General features: G+C 33.9%; 2 protein-coding genes across 4 annotated transcripts; both read right to left on the bottom strand.

The window, feature by feature from the left end:
* Positions 1-954: 954 nt before the first annotated feature.
* Positions 955-5,083, bottom strand: LOC112797034 (myb family transcription factor PHL7). Of its 3 annotated transcripts, none has more exons than XM_025839779.3 (7): positions 5,015-5,083; positions 4,774-4,927; positions 4,022-4,107; positions 3,239-3,278; positions 3,087-3,144; positions 2,913-2,982; positions 955-1,549 (listed from the first exon to the last, which is right to left on the bottom strand). In XM_025839779.3, exons 1-7 carry the CDS (start codon positions 5,045-5,047, stop codon positions 1,148-1,150), a joined length of 843 nt encoding a protein of 280 aa, XP_025695564.1. In that variant the 5' UTR covers positions 5,048-5,083; the 3' UTR covers positions 955-1,147. The 3 variants fall into 3 exon arrangements, with proteins under 3 accessions (XP_025695564.1, XP_029153939.1, XP_072091843.1); XM_029298106.2 differs by having other exon boundaries at positions 955-1,543; XM_072235742.1 differs by having other exon boundaries at positions 4,774-4,931; positions 5,015-5,066.
* A 13,540-nt stretch (positions 5,084-18,623) lies between these two features.
* Positions 18,624-23,181, bottom strand: LOC112797033 (PHD finger protein ALFIN-LIKE 2). Its single transcript, XM_025839777.3, has 5 exons — positions 22,831-23,181; positions 22,694-22,726; positions 22,079-22,301; positions 19,893-20,013; positions 18,624-19,253 (listed from the first exon to the last, which is right to left on the bottom strand). Exons 1-5 carry the CDS (start codon positions 22,919-22,921, stop codon positions 19,002-19,004), a joined length of 720 nt encoding a protein of 239 aa, XP_025695562.1. The 5' UTR covers positions 22,922-23,181; the 3' UTR covers positions 18,624-19,001.

Here is a 23,181-nt window from a genome sequence, read left to right as displayed (position 1 = left end):
ACTATCGTACTGGCACTCGAACTTACTCAACCTCTTGAGTTAAGACCAAGTCAACCTAACTCTCAATACTTAGCAAGAAAGCTAAGGACACAAGAGTATACAAGAGAAAGGAAGTTTTAGTGGAAAGAACACTTTATTATCTAAGTGATTGTTACAAATGACTCACACACTCAAATTCTAACTCTCACCCTATTTATAGCCATCCACCTCTTCAATGGATGGTTAGGATTAAATCTAATCAACGGTCCAAATTGATCATCCAAAACATTCACTGCAAATATCTATCCTACCACATTTCTCTAAATACTTCTAGATTATTCTATACTATTCTTCATACTTTTATATACATCTATATATATCCACATTCTTCTAGAATATTCTATGACATTTCAGAGTCTTTTAGAACTTTTTAGAGTATACCCGAACTTTCTAGATTATTCTAGAACGTTCTGAAATGATCTAAAACATTTTAAAACACTCCAAAAAATTATACAAACACTATTAAATTTAACCTTCTAAAATTTACCGTAATAATATGTTTTAGATATTGATCAATTATCCTAGATTTAATATCCTTTTGTGTATTCTATGAGTATATCAATTTCTCGCACATAATCCATATTTATTTTCATGGTGAATAGGAATGTTTATTTATATATTTCAGCCACCACACGCCCTCAATGAAATTTAATTTAACTATTTAAGAAAAGAAAATAGAAAAGAGAAAAGAGAACAACAATGAAATAATAATACAAACATATATTGAAATATATCTATGCTATTGAGAATGTCTTACAAGAAAAGAACACTCAACTCTATATATTAATCACAACATATAGTAAAACTCTAATCTAAAGTCTAAACAAATAAGGAAACGATCATAAAAACAGCAGATATACATATCACACTACTAATCTTAAGAGATACCCTTTAATATGCTGAGTATAATAGAGATATCATAAAATATTCTCTTTTATTTCTAAGGATATATAAATATCTTCCTTTCTTAGTCCTCCATGATATAAAAATGTTCCCATGAAAATGCTTTGAAGGTCCGAAAGATAAGATAATGCAAACACTATATACTATATCATCATCTATCATTTTTATTTGGAAACACTTATTTTTAGTTATACAGAACTTGTTATTATAATAAGAATCCTGGCATCAAAGGTGATTCACATGCAGCTGCAAGTTGACTCCATGAAAGATTCCATGATTGATCAATGAATTCTGTGGTGGTGGATGATTCTAGTTCAAGTTCAAAGCTTGATGGAAAAACATGTTCATCTATTACTACCCTTTGTCTTTTGGAACATGATTGATGCTCTTCCTCTTCTTCTACTACTTCTTCAGGGTGTGTCTCAATAATAGATTCTGATTCCTCAGAGAGAGAAGGGAGATGTTTATTATTATTATTATTTGTAGCACAAAATGATGATGGCTTGGAAGATTTTCTAGTGATTGTTGTTCTGCTTTCATGGCTTTGTCCAATTCTATCAAGGTATTTCTCTTGTGCTTCAATTTTTTGCTTCAACCTTCTCTGAACCTTCCGACCAATTTGAAAGAAATTTTAATTTGTCAAATAGAGAAAAATGGATGTGCTTACAATATCTCATTGCTTTGGATTGAAACTTTTAAGGCTAGTAATTTTTAGTATTAAATTATTTTTAATAAATAAATTTTACTAATTTATGTATACAAATTTTAAAAAATATAGATGCAAAAATGTATTGATCTATGTGTATAAATTATGGTAAATATAAATACAAACTATATATTTTTTGTGTGTAAAATTCCTATAAATATAGTTATAAATTATTGCTAACAAAAAAAGATAATATTTACTGATTATATAACATTACTATATTATTATTATTATTATTATTATTATTATTATTATTAACAAAATTTATGTAGGAGTGATATCTACAAAAATTATTCACCACACAAGAAAATGAGAATGAGAAGAAGCATCTCAGGGCTGTTTTTTTTTAATAAATGTGTAAAATATATTAATTCTCAAAATACTTATTTGGTTAAAGTATTTTAAAGAAGTTACAGAGGCTCAAAAACAACAAGACAAGCATACCAAGAAATAAAAACAACCACCACCACCAACAACAAAACAACAAGCAACAGACAACAAAGAACACCAAAAAATGCATACTCTAGACTTATTACAAAACAAAACATTTCCTTACACAAAACATGCAACCTTACTTAAATACACTTCCAAGTAATTTAATTTTGGATGCAGTTTAGACTTGCTGTTACATGATTACCAATTTATATCTCACTCACACCTCAACTTATTAGATTTTTCTTCACTCTCTTGACATTTCTGTTTATTTTAAAATTAAATTAGTTTAATTATTTTATTGGTATCTGTAATTTTACCAAATTTATAAATAGGTATCTATACTCTTTTTTTTTTTTTCAATTGAGTCTCTACAATACTTTTAATTCTGTAATTAGATCATTTTGTGTCAAAAGCGTTAAGATTAACAGAATATTTTTCACAAATAATATGTGATCAAAGATCTAATTAGGTTCTTAATTGTAAATAGTTTCAATTTATAAAAAATATTTCGTTAATTCTAACATGTTTTACATTGACAAAGACTTAATTACAAAATTAAAAATAATGTAAGAATCTAATTAAAAGAAAAAAAATAAAGATTTAATTATAAATTTTGTGAAATTATAAGAATTAATTAAACCTTTTAAATTTGACGACAAATGAGTCGTTTTAATTGAACTATGCTTCAAAGTTGTGAACTATTAATTATATAAAGCATATTATCAGATACTCTTAAAAAAATAAAAAAGATAATATCACCTAATATAGCTTATTTTTAACTATTTTAAGGAGTTGTTATTTAGAAGGTTTTAAGGGTGTAAAAAAGTACCTCTGCTTGATCACTCAAGCGGTTTCGCACCTCCCTCTGAATTTGAAGAATTTCCTTCAGCTGAAGAGCACTGTTTACATAACACCAAAATAGTATGTAACACTATGACTACTATGTCTTGAGGGTTACAAAAAAGGGAAAGAAGAGAAAATTGAATAGCACTTATTAACTCACCATGTAGAACTGAAATTTGGCAGTGTATTTGATATGCTTCTCTTCTCAGGCTTTCCTTCTTCACAATCAAAAGTTAAGTGATCAGGGAGATTTAATTCATAAGTTCAACTTAATTTACGATATATATCATGAATTTTTATTTAGAATCTTACTTGAGGTAGACTCTGGAATCAATTTGGAGATCCGGTATTTCTGAACATATTCAAACCAAAGTTTAGTTAGTGTTTATAACCCAACTGGTATATAATTTTTTTGTTTTTTTGAAATACTTCTTATAAATGTGTGCATGGTTTTGTCTCGTAATTTCTAACCTATAAGATCATATAATAACTTTGTATTATGTTACGTGTACACTAAAATTAACCACCAAAGTCAGCCATCAATATAAAATATATGTTAGAATATAAATATATATTGAAAATAAATTAAACCATACATATATTTATATATAAATATATTAGTGACTGATTTTAGTGTATAAATAACATTTTTGAATAATATAATGGAATCTTTGTTAGTTTGGTTTACATATATATTCACATTCCTCACATTTTTCAACATGGAAAGATCCAATCACATAGTCAAAAGTAAAAACTTATGCATTGTTAAGAAAATATAAAAATAAAAAATAAAAATGAAAATCCATCTAGATTAGGTACGTGTGCACATATAAATAGTTGAATTAGGATATTTAATTATTTATGCACCTGAAATTGAGATGTTTATATACACAATGAACAAAATTGAATAGTAAAAATATATTAAATAAATTTTTTTATGTTAAAAATGGCGCACATACATACACTCAAATTTATAGGTATTATCATTAAATACATGTTCTAAAGTTGAAGGGTCCAAAAGTCATTTCTCATTTAAGGCTTTTCCAAATTAAAAACAAGTGATTAGTTGAAAGAAGTGTTGTGAGAGATAAGAACCTGCAAGTGACTTTTGACATGATAAATGCTGAGATCAGAAACACCCATGGCCTTCATCCCCTTCAATATACCCTTTGGTGTTGCCCCTAATACACCAACCATTGCAGATCAATCCCTAATTCTTTCTACAACTTCATGTAATCATAAACTACACTCTAATTTATATCCTCGCTATTGCTACCAGCTATAACTAATTCCAACTAAGTAATACTTCATGGATATTTTCTTGCGTCTAAATGATTAAACATTGGGAAAATGTATAAATCAAAATTAATTAAGTGATTAGTTTCCATGATCCAATAAAACAAAAAAGAAAATAAAAAAACTATCATGTTGTACTTTTTATCTTGTATTCTGTACATCTAAGATTATTGTCATTGAAAAAAAGTTATTAAATCCAAATTGGATTGGATTGATTGATTCAAGTGAAAAAATAGATAAACTAACTAGTCTAGTTCATCGATCGCAATGAATGTGCAATTTGTTCTGTCAACATTGTTTAAACCTAGTAAAAACCCGTTAAATTAGTATCAAATCAATATGCTAGTTTGGGCCAAACTCGTTAAACCATGTAAGGAGTAAAGATTCAAATTGGTCTCAAATTTTAATGGATCTAGTGTTGTTTTTACCACTAGGCCATTGCTAAAGGTGTTATTTAGTGTTAATAATTATTGTAAATAAAAAAATAATTACCAAATTAGGCAGTTAGTTCAACCATGTGAAGATATGAATGAATGATGAAAGTGACTTACTATCAGGGCCCCCAAGCCTATTTACAGCGTGCACAAAGCGATCATGGAGTTCGTGTGTCCAGCGTAGGCGTTCTTTGCCATTGGCAGAGCCATCTGAGCGAGTGGAACCCATAACTGCTCTTTTCTTTTGGGGTCTGAGGCCCAAGACCATGTTCTGACTAACAAGCAGGGGTTATAGTTACATAGGGCCAAAAAATGACAAAAAAAAACATTGGTTGGAGAGTGGAGACAGAGAATTTACCAAGGAGGGTGATGTTTTCCAAGGTACATTCATTTGCTTAGATTCTTGTTAGTGTCTGTAATTGTCGACAACAACCCACTATATGCTAGCTATAGTTTAATATTTATATTCATTTTTGTCTCAACAAATATTTTTTTAACGATTATATAAAGTTAAGCTTTAGAGTATTTTTTGAAATTAGTGGTGTGCAATAAAATAATCTTTAAAACTTCAATTACATCAATTATATTTTTAAGATAGATAAAAATATATTTTATTAATTTTTAACATGAGTCACTTCATGAAAAAAGATTGAGAAACTAATATGACATACTTTGAGTTAATAGTCAAAATCGTCCCTGAAAGATACTTTGATCTCCATTTTCGTCCTCAAAAGATAAAATTAATCAAAAGCATTCCCGAAAGTTACTCACGTTGATCGAGTTCGTTCTTCCGTCATCTCACTTGCTGAGGTGTCTAACGTTTACTGAACTGGAACATTAAATGCCAGCGTGGCACAAACCAAAACGACGTAGTGTCAATCCTCCACCCCCAAATCAATGGAACGACGTCATTTATGGTCCAAAGTGAGATATTCAAATGTTCTTCCATCACCTCCTCTCATAACAACCCTCTTCAACTTTCGCTCCAAAACCCCTCGTCTTCTCTCTACTCTGGGACTCTCTGCCCTAAGACACTTGCCTTTGATCAGAACCTCACTGTGTACTTGACGGTTTCTGTGCGTATCGACACTTGTGGAGGAGTTGGCGCTACTACATTGGAAAGTTGGAGGAGCTCGCGGAGAACTTACATTGTTGGAGGAAGGAACAGTAACTGCCATAGGGTAAGATTTAATTTTTTTGACAGTTTTTGTTGATTTTGCAATGTTGGTGTGCGTTGGTTTATGTTGACATAGTTCTAAGAACCATTTAGTGAGACTAGAGTTCGGATTAGAAAGAACATGTTCTGTAAGCGATTGCTGTTAGGGGTTTCTTTGTTATTATGCTGTGGGTTACTCTGGTGTTTGGTCTTAATCAAGGGTTTGCGATGATTATGATTATGTTGTTTGCTGTGTTTACATGCAGTTGTTAGGCTGAAGTTGTTTCATATTTTGTTGTTGACTAAATTTATTTGATTTTTGCTTTTGTAGATGGAGGGTCCTTCTATGACGTTTGTATTTTACCATGGTGGGAAGTTTAAAAAGGATGAGGGTGAAAATCTGTACTATGAACCGGATCACACAGAGGTGTTAATGGGAGTTGAAGGTGACACACTTGATGTGTTCTTTGTAAAGGGTTACTATAAGGAACTGGGATATACTGAGGCTAGGGAATGTTGGTGGAAATCTCCAGGAGTTCCCCTTGAATATAGGCTGAGGAGGCTGGCCACAAATCATGATTTGATTGCAATGGTCAAGGATTACAGGAGGAACTTTAATTTGATCAACCTGTATTTCGAGCATGGTGTTTTAGAGCCATTTGTGGTTGATGAGCAGGAAGAAGATGTGCAAAAAATTAAGCCAACCCAAATCAAGAAACATTAGTCTCAACCCACCAAGTTACCATCCCACCCAAAAGCATGCTCTGAATCCACGAAGGCCTCAGCTGATGGTAGCAAATTATCCTCTCAGCCCTCAAAGTTTCCTTCTCGGTCCACTAAATTGCCTACCCAACCCACAAAGGAACAAAGTCAGCCCACTAAATTGTATACCCAACCCACTAAGCAACCCATTCAGCCTACTAAGGAGCCCATTGGACCATCATCTAAGTCTACTGGACCATCATCTAAGCCCACTAGACCATTATCTCAGCCCATCAAAAAGTGACATCACCCTGTTGAGACTCCATCACAGCCCAAAAAACCCTATAGTCAGCCTACCAAGTCTACCGCTGCTCCACCTCAGATCAAAGGAAAGACCAAGGTCACTACCACCACAAGAGCTGGAAGGCATGTGAAGACATTAGAGGTTGAAGAAGACAGTGACTCTCATGACTCTTATGAGAGTGCTGAGGACAGTCTTTACAAACCTCCAAAGGTACTAGGAGATGATGAATATAGCAGTGACAGTGATGATGGTATGAACTCTACAAGGGTGAACAAAAAAAGTGAGGTAAAAGAGAAGCACAAGCCTGGTAAAACCATATTAATAGAAAAAGAAATAGAGACTGACGATTCGAGCTATGAAGCTTCTGAGGATGAGGATGACTGTGATTCAGTTATTTGACTAACTCAATTGATATGTGCTGGTGATTTCATTTTGGTAAAATGACTAATTACATTATCGTTTTGATTTGGCAGACCTAGAAGATAATGATGTTGATGATGGTCATTCGGATCTCAACTCATGGCATTCAGAGGACTCAGGCCAGGAATTGGACTCTGATGAGGAATCACCAACTGTCTATCCTCAGTATAATGACAAGGCAAAGTTTGGAGACCTCTAATTTGAGGTTAGTATGATATTCAAATCAAAGGAACATTTTATGCAAGCAACTAGGGATTACACAATCCAGTTGGGTAGAAACATATTGTTTACAAAGAATGACAAGGTTCGGGTTAGGGCTGTGTGTAAGGCTGATGGCTGTCCTTGGGTAGTATATTGTGCACGTAGTAAGCAAGACGGGTCCTGGCAGATTAAAACCCTAGTTGACAACCATATCTGTCTTAGAAGGCGAAAAAACAGGGCAGCCACCCTATAGTGGACACTGAGCAAACTTGTTCTAAAACTTAGGAAGCACCCTACTATGAGACATCGTGAAGTGTATGAGTGATTTGTCAGGAAGTGTAATGTAAATCTGAATAGCACCTGCATCACTAGAGCATTGAAAGCTACTAGGAAAGTGGTAGAGGGGGATGAAATTGCTAAGTATGGGTTAGTATGGGACTATGCTAATGAATTGTTGACAAGTAATCCCGGGTCTACAGTTCAAGTTGGTGTAATCCCGATGCCAGAGGGTCCTCCTCAATTTGAGATATTTTATGTGTATCTTGATGCATGTAAAAAAGGTTTTAAAGCTGGGTGTAGACCGATGATTAGATTGGATGGGACTTTTCTTAAGACCCTGCAGGGTGACCAAATATTGACTGCGTGTGTTCAAGATGCCAACAATCACATCTTTGTCTTTGCCTATGCAATTATGGATGTAGAAAATAAAGACAACTGGAAATGGTTTCTGGATCTGTTGCAGTCAGACCTTGGCAACTACAATGATAACAAGTTGTGCATCATTTCAGACATGCAGAAGGTGAGGACCATTTTCATACTCATATACATAGTTTTGGGTTTTATTTGATTTAATGAGATATACTAGTAGGACTAAATTGATTTAATGATCATCTTTAAGGGGATTGATATGATTAACACTCTTTTCGGGTTTGTCTCTTTTGGTCAGGGACTTATTCCAGCAGTCAAGGAAGTCATGCCTAATGTCCAGCACAGATTCTGTGTGTGGCATTTATGGCAGAATTTTTCAAAATAATGGGGTAGCATAAAGTGGAAAGACCTGATCTGGGAGTGTGCTAGATCAAGAACACGCAATGAGTTTAAGAGGAACATGAAGAGAGTTAAGGTCATTAATGAGCAGGCTTGGCAGTATCTTGAAAAGTGGCCAAAGGAAGCTTGGACGAAAGCGTACTTCAATGAGGATCCTAAGAATGACAACATTTGCAACAATGCTTGTGAATCATTTAATACTAAAATCAAGCATGAAAGGACCAAGCCTATTTTCAAGCATGAAAGGACCAAGCCTATTTTGACTTTGGCTGAAGAGGTGAGAAGAATAATCATGAAGAGCATGGTCGATAACAAACTCAAGTTGAGCACTTATCAAGGAATTTTACCCCCGGTTCAGCAAAGCGGACTAAAAGTCATGACAAAGTTATCTAGTCACTGGGCTCCCCAATGGTGTGGGAATGATAAAGAGGAATTATTTGAAGTTCATGGCTGGCCCACAAACATGGTGGTGGACTTGGAAAAGCACACTTGCAGTTGTACGTTCTGACAACTCACAGGTAAATCAACCAAACCCTTTCATTCCTTCCCTTAGCCTCACTTAGTCAGAGTTATTTTTAATTTTTCCATTACATTTGTATGTGCTGGCCGCAGGGATGCCATGTATGCATGCAATTTTGGCTATTCAGGATAAAAATAGTAAGAGGACTGAGGAGTATTGCCATGAATGGTTGACAATAGAGGCATATAAAAGGACATATTGTTTCAATGTTAACACGGTGAAAGGACAAGATCTGTGGGAGAAAACATCGTCACCTACCCTTGTCCTGTTGGAAATAAGTAGTATGACCACAATCCAATCAATCATGTGTCAAATAATTTGTTATTGTTATTATATTAAAATGTTAATATAATAACATCCTTGATTAAATTTAGAGATTTATCATTGTGATGATGATCATAATATTGAGAGATATATCTTTTATAATTTAATCTAAATTGTTCTTCATCATAGGATTATTAAAAAGGACATTAATAATCTGGAAAGATCAATATATACATAATGGTCTTCATTGGATGAAGATTAATAGATCTCATTTATTAAATTATATATATATATATATATATATATATATATATATATATATATATATATATATATATATATATATATATATATATATATATGGTGCATATAGAGATATGAACATTGAATTGACTTACTTTGAGAATTCCTAATGGTTATAATTATCATATATTTGTCAATAGGATATTTTCAGGATGAACATAGTAATAGAGTTTCCTTTGACCTGCGATTGTCATAGTAATTAATAATATATTTATTATACTTTGATTCTGGACACCTAATATCCTAAGGTGCTAGTTGAATGGATATTGGGTATGATTTAAATACTTGTAGAATTAATGATTAGTCAATAAGGAATCCATCAACTCTCGGTAAAGAGTTTTAGCTCTATGATTATAAGGATTGAGATGAACAAAACCTTGACCAAGGGGATTGAATGAATGAATAAATGAGTTTCTTAAGTCATTCACAGTTCATTATAATAACGGTAATAAGTTAGAGTTTGACAATTAAACCATACTCTAAGGGTTAACCAAGAGCTGGAAAGATGGAAGGAATTATACTTTGTTCTTTTAAGGTTCTTAGTAAAAATATATTACTTCATACTATCGGGTCGTTGAGGAGTGTTGCTAGACGCCAACCTTGATTAGTAAATTTAGTATGACTAATTTACTACCCACTTAGTATTGAACCTATGGAGTCACATACTAACGAGTGTTCTAATCTTTGCTATAGAATTATTTAATTATTATTTTGATTTGATCAAATAAATAATTATATTAATTCAGATGGAATATTATTATATTCTTTGCTAGCACTAAGAATATAATAATAATATGATAATTGAGAATATTAAATGAGATTTAAGAATAATTAGTTATTCTATTTCTAAACGTGAATTCTAAATTTGGATGAGATCCTAACTGATTCAGTTTCAAATTGAATTATGATATGATTCATAAATTTGAAGGATTCAGATTTAGAATTTCAAGATATGATTTAAATTTGAATTGAGATTCAAATTTAAAATCAATAACAAATCTCATACTATATATATGTACGTCAAGAGTACAGGAAAATAGATGAGAATAAAACACAAGGGTTTTATTCCTTTACCTCTACACACAAATGTATGTGAGCCTGATTCTTGGAGAAGAATTTTATGGCGTGCAAAGAGTTACAAGAGGTTTCTCAATTTAGATCAGATGTCCATTGGTCAAGGAGTTGACAGCAAAGATTGGTCTTGGTGTGGATACGCATAGCGCCTTCGTACCATCGAAGGAGAAAAAGATTTTACTAGCGTACTCAGGTATTTAGATTTGATCTACTATATATATATTGTTTATTATTGGAATAAAGTTTAAGCACAAAATAGATCTTGAGGATTACTTTCTTTCCTTCTGCTGCGTGTTATGAACACATGGTAATCCTACATGTCCCACCCCCAATTAAGCCAAAACCCGGCAGGCCTATCAAGAAGGGGAGAAAAGACAAGGGAGAATAGTCAGTTGGGTCAAGAACCAAGATAAAGAGGAAGTACAAGCCAATTAGGTGCATGTATTGTGGTGAAGTTGGACACAACAAGAGAAGTTGTGCAAAGAAGAAAAAAGAGGATGCCGAGGAGCAAACTAGGCAAATGCAACTTCAGCTTGCCCTTGTTAAAGAGCATGTTCCCCCTACAGATGAAGCAAAAACCAACAACGAAGTTCAATCCCATTCTCTCCCTCCTCCACCAGTCCAGCCACAACCTGATGTGGAAGTCAGCCAACCAAAAGAAACCCCACCAATGCAAGATACCCAATCGCCTGTTCAAGACCCTCAGGTTATTTACTTATTGCTTTATCTTCTGGACCAATTGCATTTATTTACTTAAAAAATAATGGTTTTGCAACTGGCCTATGCAGGGTGCAAAGAGAGGCAAGCCACCCATATTGTATGTCATTAAAAGCAATGCAAGATTGAATGCCTCTACCAAGTCACCTGTGGCCATATCTGCTGAGACATTGAAAGGAACAACTTCTGCAACTGCAAAGAAGATGCAAACCTTCATGACATTCGTGCCTACCCAAGGCTTCAAACGTCCAAGAAAGAAAGAATAACATCTTTAACTAGGAAATATATTTTGTATGTAGTTGCAACTTTGTTTTTTGGGAACAGGGCTGTGTAAACTGGTTGTGTGATCAGGATCATTTTAGTTAGGCCTATTATGTTTTTTTGGTTTAAGTGAATAATGCTATGGAACTTTTGTTTTGGATTGCTCTGTTAACTTCTGGATCCTTGACTACCCATGTGGCGTGCCTACTAAGACAATATGATATGATTATGATGTTTGTTATGGATTATAATGATCTTGACTATTCTGATGTATTCAACTTTTTGATGAATAAATACTTAGGGTTCAAACATCACCATCATGTATTTTCAGTGAAACCCATCATGCTCAAACAACAAGTTTATGTTGAATTAAACACAATTAAACCCTACTTTTATTCATAAGTCACATCATCATTACATATCAACTAATTCAATCTTAAAACTCTAACAACACCTCTAAAACACAACAACATAACACTCCATCTGTGGCTTTACTTGGAGATTAATGTGAACAACAGTGATGCACAAAAGACAGTAGCCACAACCATTGCAACTGAGACGTACATTATTAGCATCTTCATTGCTCTAACTTCACCCTCCAAGCTACCCAATCTCCATGACACATTCAGTCTCCATTCATCATAGTCACCACCAAACTCTGCATCAGTTTCTGCCCCTGCTGCATACCCATCATCATCAACCCACCTAAAAAAATTGCAGTGGCTTCCCTTCTGAATATTTTCAAAAAAAAAGTCAATTTCAACTGCACAGCAAAATAGACATAGGAAAATGGAAAACAAACTTAATTTATCCTAACATAACTCACTAGGTATCTTGCACAAGTGTGGAACAACCTATCTGGATTCTCTCTTATACCGAACTTCTTGATTGTCATCTTCAACCTGCAAAAGTATGTATGGTCCTTGATCTTCCTCCTCCGTCGCATGGAAGAGTTGGAACCATGGCTACCAATAGACTGAGACGGCAAGTCACTACTACAGCTTCCACTCATCATAACAGCGACTCAACAAACATACAAAGTCATCTACTACGAGAATCACACACATTTATGCTTCAGATTGGGGTTAGGTTAGGGTTGTAACATTAGGACTAATTTGAGTTAAATAAGTAAACATATCTTATCAGCATTAACGGTAGCCATACTAGAGTGTGCCATGCTGGCACTTAATGTTCCAGCTCAGCAAACATTAGACACCTTAGCAACTGAGATGACGGAAGGATGAACTCGATCAACGTGAGTAATTTTCGGGGACGCTTTTGATTAATTTTATTTTTCGAAGACGAAAATGGAGATCGGAATATCTTTCAGGGACAATTTTGACTATTAACTAACATACTTTTTCAATCTAAAAAATGTAATTAATATAATTAAAATTTTAAAAATTATTTTAGTATACAGAACCAATCTAAAAAACTACTTTGGAGTATATCTTGATTAAATGAGAGGTAGAATGCATTTTATTTAAATAGCATTTTGTGTAATAATAAAAGCATGTGTTTTAGTTCCAAGTACGAAATATAATTGAGTATTTAAATCGAACTGGTCATTGAACCATTCTAACTATTAATTTGTTGGTTTATTGATTCAACCAATTCGACTATGGTTCAATCGAAATAAATGTTTATAATAAAATATAAATAAATACACTAAAATATAATTATATATATACAAAATATTATTGATAGCTAATTCATTGTTTACATTATCTTTCAGATTATATAACCTAGTTTATTGAACATACAGACTCAATTCTAAACATATGCACAAAATAACTTAAGGATAAGTCGAGTTTACCTTGATATAAGTTCACTATATCCTAAGAATACATAAGTCGAGCACTTCTATCAAATAAAAAGAAAAAAAAGAAATAAGCATGCAACGGAGTTAGAGCTTATTTGGTTTCCATTTATAAGCAGTTACATATACTATGATAAAATCTTCACAAAGAAGTTCTTTAGGAATATAAAAATTTCAACAAAAGAAATATAAATCAAATAAGCCTTTTTACAAAACTAGCATAAACTCACAACCTCTGATTTAATAGGATGAAACCTGCTACACCTCAAATTCACTGCAAACAACAAAAACAATAATATTAAGCAAAAATCAAAACATTGCATTAAAGTAGAATAAAAAAATTGACATAGTCAAATTATAGTGCTAACATAAAATTTTTTGCATTTTTCAAAGAATTTGAGACTACATGCAAAAGAAAGGTAGGAGAAGAAAGGCATGAATTAAACTTTAAATAGCAGCAAGAAAGACAAGGTAATAAAGAAAAAACTAGTACCAGCAAGAACAACGAAGAGAAATCACCTTTCATAGTTGAGGGAGACGGAGCACAAACGAGGGTTGGAACTCAAATACACAAAGAAGAGGGAGCACAGATGAAAAACTTGACGGAGCAGAGGATGAACATCGACGGAAGCATGATGGAATATAAGCTGCAAAGCAACAAAAGCGTAGGTAAAAGAGGCGGAATAGACGCGTTGATGTGACGTTGGAGCAATGTAGACGACGGCAAAGCAGATGTGACAACGCCAGTGGCTGAACAGCTTGAAGAAAGGCGAGGAGATGGAGGCTTAGGGTGGACTCTTTGCTACGTTTAAAGATTCAAGATGAGAGTAGTGTGAGCTGATGAGGAAAAATTCAGGGGATTTTGAAGCAAAACGACGTCGTATTGGGCAATTTGTTAAAAACCGATCAGATCTCGGTTCAATTCGACTAATATATTTTCGACCGATTTAACAACAGTTTTTAAAGAAGATGGTTCTGCATATCAACCGAATTGCTAAAGCTATCGGTTTTTAGTCCCACCCGCCGATTCGAATTGATTTTTAAAACATTGTTTAAAATATTCTTGTCCGAGTTGTATATATTTTTGTCAGTAATAAGGCAAGGATTTATTTTCTCTGTCTTTTTTTTTTTTTTTTGGACGAGAATGTCTATGATTTGGTGTCCTTAGGGGCACCATATATGTTTAAAAGTTAAAACGTGTGGTTTCCTCATGAAATTCAAATTCAGTAGCAAGTGGATTTGGCTTTCTATAGTTAGTAACATAGGTTTTAGATCCCACACAAAGGCATGCCATGCACGTTACCTTGATTACTATGGTTACGTGTGGGTGTTCTAAATACATTATACATAGTGAAAGAAAGTGACCTACAATGAAATAAAAATGGAATGACGTGATTCAGTCATAGTTGAGTGGAATGAATTGAAAAGTTTTAATGGATTTAACGAGGTAATGAAAAGAAAAGAGCAAATAGACAAAAGTACACATAAAAAATTTTTAAGATCATAAAAATATACATTATAAAATCGAAATTCTAATATACATATTAAAGTTGACTAACGATAGATAAAAGTCATAAAACTAATCTGCCGTTAAAAGAATTCCGTTTCTGTTTAGTTTAATATATATGTGGCCAAGAAAACAATAACTTTGATACATTTTATCATTATTTTGGATAACTAAGGTAGAAATTAATAATTTTTTAGAAAGTAAGAAAAAAATATTATTAAAGGATGAAGAAAGTAAGAAAAAAATATTATTAAAGGATGAAGTATCCTTATTCTAAAGTATAAGTCTCATATGATGATACACAAGAGCTGTCATTTCTTGCAAACATAAAAACAAAACCAATCAAAACCCTCCTAAAGTACCCATCCATTTCAGATTAAAAATCAACAAAAATAAATTTAAAATTTTCGCTAATAATAACCCAATACAACAAATATAGTTAATCAATCTTGAACAATATCAATGGAGATGATGAGAGTGAGTACTTACTTATCTTTGTTATTGCCGAGTAATAAATGAAGCGCTCTCACAAGGACCACACGAAGTCCTATTGCTGGAATCATCAAGGTTTTGAAAATTGGATCGGACCAGCCGGTTTGACCGGTTTAACTGCGAACTGGCAATGCAAATGGTCCGATCTTTTTGTAGAAGCTGTGCTGGAAAGAACTGCAGAAGAACCGGCAAACCGGCCAAAAATCGGCCGGTTGGGCCAACCGGTAATCGGCCGGTTCTGCATAAACGACGTTATTTTATTGTTTTTTTTAAAACAAACTCTTAACCCGACCCTACTCGTTCGTGGAGCACCCTACACCCCACCCCTTCTTTCTTCCCCCGACCCCATTCATTCATGATTCATCTAATTATGAATCATCTCACAGTGAGAGAAGAGTGAACCCTAACCGCCCTGAATCCTAGCCGCCCAGTCGCCCTCCTTCGTCGCCACGGTCTCCGGTCATCAGCGCCACCGCCGTCGCCTGGTCGTCAGCCCAAGTAACCCTCCATCTTCGCCTGGTTCCCTGCCCAGTAGCCCTCCATCTCCATCGTCTTCATCTTCTCAACACCAGCAAGCAGTAGCCCGTCTCATCGTCTTCATCGTCGCACGATCCTCAACAGTCAACACGAGTAGCCCTCCGTCGACCCCAGATGAGTGACTCGTCCTCTGCTCATCTTCTTTGTTCTTCGCCTCTGTGAATTTTCTCTGTGAAATTGATACTCTGTGAACTTCGACTTCCTCTGTGAACTCAGATTTCAGTTTAATTGTGAACTTTCTCTGTTTGTTGGTTAGCATGAGAAATAAATAATCTGTTTGTTAGTTAGCAGATTTCTGTTTGTTGGTTAGCATATTTCTGTTTGTTGGTTAGCAGATTTCAGTTTGATTATTGAATGTCTTTTGATTATTGATCATGCTGTGTTGTGTTTTACACTTTTACTTGACTGTTTTATGTTGTGCTGATATTTTGTGTTTTATGCTTTCTTTGTGAAGTGATGTGCTGTTGGAAATTCAATTGCTGTTGTTTTGTGTTTGTTATTCACTGTGTTGTGAGTTGTGACTTAATTATGCTTAGATGGTGATTGTCTTCATAATTTGGTTTATGTATCACAAGAGGAGTCCTTCAACATAGTCCACTAGGGAAGACTTCATTGGCTCAATTATGTGCTCATGATATTGGGGTAATTTTTTTCCAAATAAATGGACCTGAAATTGTTACCCAGTATTTTGGGAAAAGTGAGCAAGCATTACATATCACATGAAAAATAGTTTTTAAAGTTATTCATTCAACTCTTAATATTAATCTTATAGTGCTAATTTCTCCTAAGTTTCGGGGGTATGTTAAATGTGCTAAGTACATATAAGATGTAATGTTGTTATTTGATCTATGTAATGGATCCCATTTAGTGGGATGAGGCTCTCTGTTGTTGTTCTTGTTAAATTGTTGGCTGGTGGTCATAAAAAATTCATATAGGAACTTTGGGTTCCATAATATTGTTGTTAATGTAATGTACCATACTACCTTATTCTTTACAAGCATAATGGGGGTAAAAAATAAAAGGTAACCATTTCACTGGCTCTAATATATTGCATGGGGAGGGGGGTTATGAATTGCTATAATTGGTTGGTTTGTTATTGTTGGTCTCCTAGTGATTTCTTAATTGCTCTTAGTTCATGGAGATTATTATTTGGCCGGTTTCATGGTATAAATTTGGAAAATATTTTAAGATATATATTAAACTATAATTATATTTTAGGATGTTTATTTATAATTTATTTATTATTTTATTCTAAACCGATTTTTTCGGTTGAACTACCGATTAGACCGGTTAGACCAATAAACTAATAACTAAAGCGGTTCGATGACCGGTTCGGTTTTCCGAACCTTGGGAATCACACATCAACAACAATGCCTCACTAACCATGTCGAGTGACACGTTGACTAACGCAAACTCCAAATGATGATTACTTTGATGGAAGGATGAAGGAGGATGATGACAATGATGAACAACGACGCATCAACTCCTTTATAGTTTTTTATTCGCTTTTTTTTAGATTTATGCTTTAGAATAAGCACACTCCACCTTTTAATAATAATTTTTCTTTTTAAATAAAATTTATTAATTCCTTCCTCAATCCCTCAAAATAAAGATAGTGTGTCAAGTTTCCGTTTTCTTGGCCAGCACTAAAATAAATAGAAACTAAACTCCTCTAACGACAGGTTAATTTTGCCCATCGTTAGCCATTTTAGTGTGCACATTGAAAATTCGATTGTCATGTATACTTTTGTGACTCTAAAATTTTTTTGTGTAGTTTTGTCCATTTATTCAAAAGTAAAAGGCTGCATTCTTATAAAAAATTTCTAGGTGCCAAACACCAAACATCCCGCATTACACGTCGAAAAAGGATTACACCCAAAGAGTATGCTAATAAAATACCAACTTAAACTTTGGTCTTCTAGGATGTAATTCACTACTCAAACTTTGATTTTAAGCTAATTTTTTATGGGTTATTAGAACAATTCCCGTAACGCTCTCAAAGCACCTAAAAGCTTTTAGATAATTTGAAGTTTGAAGTATATTTTTACGATCATGCTAAATATATACAAAAATCAACTACTAAAATTAACTATTAGTATAAAATAAACATTGAAAAACAAATTAAAAATAATTGAATATATATTTATACACAAATACATTAATGACTGATTGTTGTAGCTAATTTTAATGTATAAATAATATTTTTCAATTTTTAATAAGGTTATTGTTCCCTTTGAATCCTTGGAAATCCAAATTTTTTCTTCGTTCAAATTGGACAATAAAGGGCAAAGGGTATATATTTTCGCGTCTCGTCCATCTTTAAAATAATTGAAGAGGTACAAAAAGAAACTAACGCTAAATTCGTTTCACCTTTCATCCTTTGATATTTTGACTTACCTTATGATTTAGCCACTTCATTTCGTCATATATGGAACTCAAATATTCCAAATGGAATCAAGAATTCGGCAAGCAAATTGATATGCACAACTTCATTTCTGGATGACAGCATGTGGAGATATCTATTTCAAGTTCACAATTGGTTCAACAAGGTAAAATCTACACATTTGATGCAATACAGGATTTAAAATATCTCACAACAAAATATTAAAATTACACATATCTGCAGATTAAGACAATGCAATATTTTGAACAAGCAACCATGCTTCATGGCACACCATTCATATATAACTTTGGTCAACAAATTAAACAGCATAATAATCAGTGTGGAGTTAGAAGAAACTAGGCACCTTAATTTTATGAAACAGGTTTTGAAAAAGAAAAAAAAGCATCTTACAATGTATACATTCAAGCAAATTTAAAAATTGATTAAATTAGAGTTTATCTATTCTTTAAAATATGTAACACACTAAGGATCCATGTTGCTGAAACAGACTTAATCCCTGCGACATTACCTCATTAGACACAGATACTATACCCATCTCTCTAAGTCATTAAACATATTACAGTATCCTTGTCAGCCACGACACGAATATTTGCCCCGTGTGCGAATTACCGTTCGGCCTAGGGCCTGCCCCGCCTCATGTTGCATGATGGGCATTTGTATTGCTTTATGCTCTCAGCCTTTGCCGGGGTAATCTTCACACATTTCCCATGGAACCATCTCTCACAAATATCACAGCCAATCCAGAATTCATCTGCGTTGTAATTTCCACCACAGCTACCACAGAGGGTTTCGCTGTGCTCATCTTCATCCTCTTCGTAACCCTCATCTGCAAACTTTGGGTTGCTTTTAACTTGCCCATCACTTGATCTCTGTGAACAAAGATACAAGAAAGCATCATATAGGGAATACAATATGCTGTGGAATGACTATGCACCTCTTAAAGCCTTAAATCAGTCTTAACAGTTTTTCAATAATGCTGCAAATCATATGCAAAAACAAAGATCGCCTACCAACAGGTTTCTAACATCTAGTCCATACATACTCTTTGATTTCAATTTTTCTTTCATATATATATATATATATATATATATATATATATATATATATATATATATATATATATATAAGCTTAGGGTAGTAATAAAGTATAACAATGATATGGAGCATAGCTAGCTCACGAAAATCACCCCATCTCTATGATTTTGAGATCTTGTTCAGCATCCCCAAGTCCTAGTTACACATTGAAATTGGGATTGGAGCAGCCGATAAAAGATCGTAAAAACAGGTTAACAGGATGTGTCTACCTTTATTGGGAGATTAGTTTAGAAGTTATCTGCTCCTTTGTCTAGCATAAATTGAATATTTTAATTATATAACAATACAGTGATAATGAATTAATGATATTAGCATATTCACTTTCATTACAAGATTTTGGGAGCAAATTTTATAATGAACAAGCAATACAAAGAATCTCAACAAGAAACAATCCAGAGAGAGTGGACACTAACCTTGGTGCTTCCCCGAGATTTGCTCCCACTATCCACAGTGGGCTTGTCCTTGCTTGGTTTTCTGTCAGTCACAACCTCAAAAACAGTGGGAAGATCATTGATCAAGCTAAATAAACGCTTCCTGTCATAAATAAGCAGGTAACATTCAATGAAGACAATGATACAAAAAGTTGCATAACATATTCGTTAACAATGCTACAACATTTAAAAGATTCTAATAGTTGTATCTATTTTAAATTTTTCATCTCTTCAACTGCAGCAATTTCTAATTCAATAGAGCAGCATTTTCAGAGCTTCATGCTACATCAAAAGGTAAATTCAAATTGCCAATGCTTATCAAATTTCTCAGGATGATGGTTGATTACACATGTAAATCTTCACACAAAGGCAATCTATACTTACATTGCCAGCTTCAAATTAACATTTTGTTTTTTTCAAATACTTCCCATCTAAGGGATGCATGTATAAAGGGTTATAGCATCACCAATGACCAAAGAGAGGAAGACACCATTTCCAGTTTATATAAAAATATAATTCCATTAAAGACATCAAGTTTCAAATGCATGCACATGCTGTGCGATACTACAGTGGCTCATATTTCATCCACCATTGAATGGATGCAGACTTGTTAGAATTAGAGATAAAGTCCCTGAAGTTTGGGTATTGATCAATACCAGAATATGATAGATATCATGGAAGTCATGTGGGCCGATGAGGCCTAAACTAACTAACTAGCAGAAGAGTGAAGGAAAGATTACTGCTATGCTGGACGCAGAGGGCCCGTGTGCAATGTGTTAGAGGAAAGAATCATATATGTAGTGATTCTTAAAAAAAAAATTCATATATGTAGTGTACGGAGTGAGGACAGAGGCTGCCCATAATTCAGGATTGTGCTAGGAGTATGAGCTGCTACAAGTCGCAGGATCTCTATTTTGCTAATTTTCCTCGTAGTTTTCTCTCCATACAAGCTGAGTTCATCATCTTGCTCTCAGTGGTGATAATAACATTACTTTTCTTGCTATTCTGTTTTTTTTTTTTTTCTTGTATTCTCCATCAGGACACAATTTAAGTGGGCACCATATCCTACTCAATGGTGGATGGAATGTCAACTAACATGGTGTCCCACATACAAGATGTATGAGAAGTTCTTAGGTGTTCTTGGAGCCAATTGATTCTCTTGCTCTAAGCCTTTCATGTTTTCACATGTCAGCCAACTGTGGGCCAGCCATATTTCTTTAAATTAAATTTTTAAAAAATTACTAAAACAAACTAACCTTAGTGAAGTATACATATAAACTAACCCATAAAAACTATATGTATCCCCCATTTTTAACCCCTCAGGCCCTTACCCCCTCTCTGCGTTCATTTATGCCCCCCTCATCGCTCTCTTTCCTATCTTCGTTTATCCCTCTTCATTTCATTCTTTTTCCCTTTTTTTTTTCTTTTTAGAATCATTTAAGTAAAATTTAAAAGTCCAAAATTTGTCAGTCTTTAAGATCAATACATAGAAATATATAACCTTTCATGCACCGCCATTACCTTTATGACATTCTACCAACTATAATCATAAAATTGGCCCTCATTCTTATATAGTTATATTTAAACCAAAAAGGTACAAATTCAATACAAATAGAAGCAAAGATCAGAACCTTCATTTAAATCACAAAAATCAGTGGCTTAGTCTTAACATTATAAAAAACTATATTTGCAGTGGAACTGTTTTTCATCATTTTATTGATATGCACGTTCAATTCTTCATGTATAAGGAAAAGTTGGTAACCACTGCAGCAAAGACACCGATGATGACACCATCAACAGTTACGAGAAGTTCTGGATGTTTGAGTGGTAGAAATTTTAGCCATATTTTTAGTTAATTTAACCATGGTTAGTTCATTTTAGTAATTAATTTAATTTGAATAAACAAGGCTGGTCTGCATTTGTTTACATGTGAAAATACGAATGGCTCAGAGTAAGAGAATCGGTTTGCTGTAGGAGTACCTAATTATTTCTCCAAGTTGTACATATAACACTTTTCTTGCGACACTCATCAACCATGAAAAGTTAGACCAATGTTAAGCAATAAAGCCAAATTTATTATGTATATTTGTCAACATTGTATGACATACTTAAACATGTCACAGTGAATCACAACATGCGTGCACCTCTCCACTAAAGCCAGATTTTACCTCTCATTGCGGTTAAGACGAGCTCCAAGATAGAAGGCCACAGAAAGCAGCCACGAGTCACTGTGAACCGCAACCAAAGAAAGCCAGTCCCTGCGGTTCATGCCATCTCTAGCAAAATTGATTCCAAGCGCTGGCTCAGGAAGCTCTGGTGGAACCTCCTCTGCTGGCAGAGTTACTTCCCATGATTCATTTGGATGTCCATAAAGGCACAAGTTCTCCTTGTCTTAAACAATCACACAGAAAAACTTGAGAACTAAATACAATACACATAATTTGATTGAATATCCTTGCAAAACATTTATATTCTTAGTGCATCACCAATATTAAAACTCATAACATTAACCAAACTGAAACAATACTAATCAAATGTAGCATACTGACATTCTGTATCTTCTCAATTTTGCCCAATTTTGTTTCACTCTAAATTCTCCAGAGTGTCACAATTAAAGTCAACTTTGACTAACTCCAACAAGCATGCATAATTCACAATTCACACATTACATAAACAAATCCAGAACCGAAATTCCATTATATACACATAACGTAAATTAAAACACAACAAAATTTAACAGATCACAGAAAAAAAAATCAGATCCGTTATTAATTACACTTTACCTGGATCACAGAGGCCGTAAAATTCATCAACATCTGAAACAACAACAAAAAAATACTAAACAAATAAATAAGGAGAAAATTAACGACTTTGAGCTAAAAATTGCGAAGAGAGAGAGAGAGAAGCGTAATTTAGGAACCTTGAGTGAGTGCACGAACAACAGCGGTTCTACGAGCGCTGTAGTCCTTGAAGATCTCTTCAACGGTGCGAGGGCTCGAAGACATTTCCATGAACACAATTTGAGATCTGAGGGAAGAAGAAAGAAGAGGAAATAGGGTTCAACAGGAAGGGGAAAGTAGAGTGTAGAGTGTAGAGGGAACTGAATTGGGTACAAGGGTTGTAAGTGAAGAGCATGAATAAGATCAAAAGGGTAGATAGAATAGAACAAGAGAGTGAGAGGAAACAAAGAGAATGTGGAGGAGGAGTACCAAAAATTATACCAGGGTAAAAAAGGGCATGCGTGTATAAATATCTTTTAAAAAATACAAAT

Source organism: Arachis hypogaea, chromosome 4, assembly GCF_003086295.3.
Source record: "Arachis hypogaea cultivar Tifrunner chromosome 4, arahy.Tifrunner.gnm2.J5K5, whole genome shotgun sequence".
NCBI lineage: Eukaryota > Viridiplantae > Streptophyta > Magnoliopsida > Fabales > Fabaceae > Arachis > Arachis hypogaea.
The sequence above is the reverse complement of the archived record's forward strand: the minus strand, read 5'-3'. Positions and strand labels throughout refer to the sequence as shown.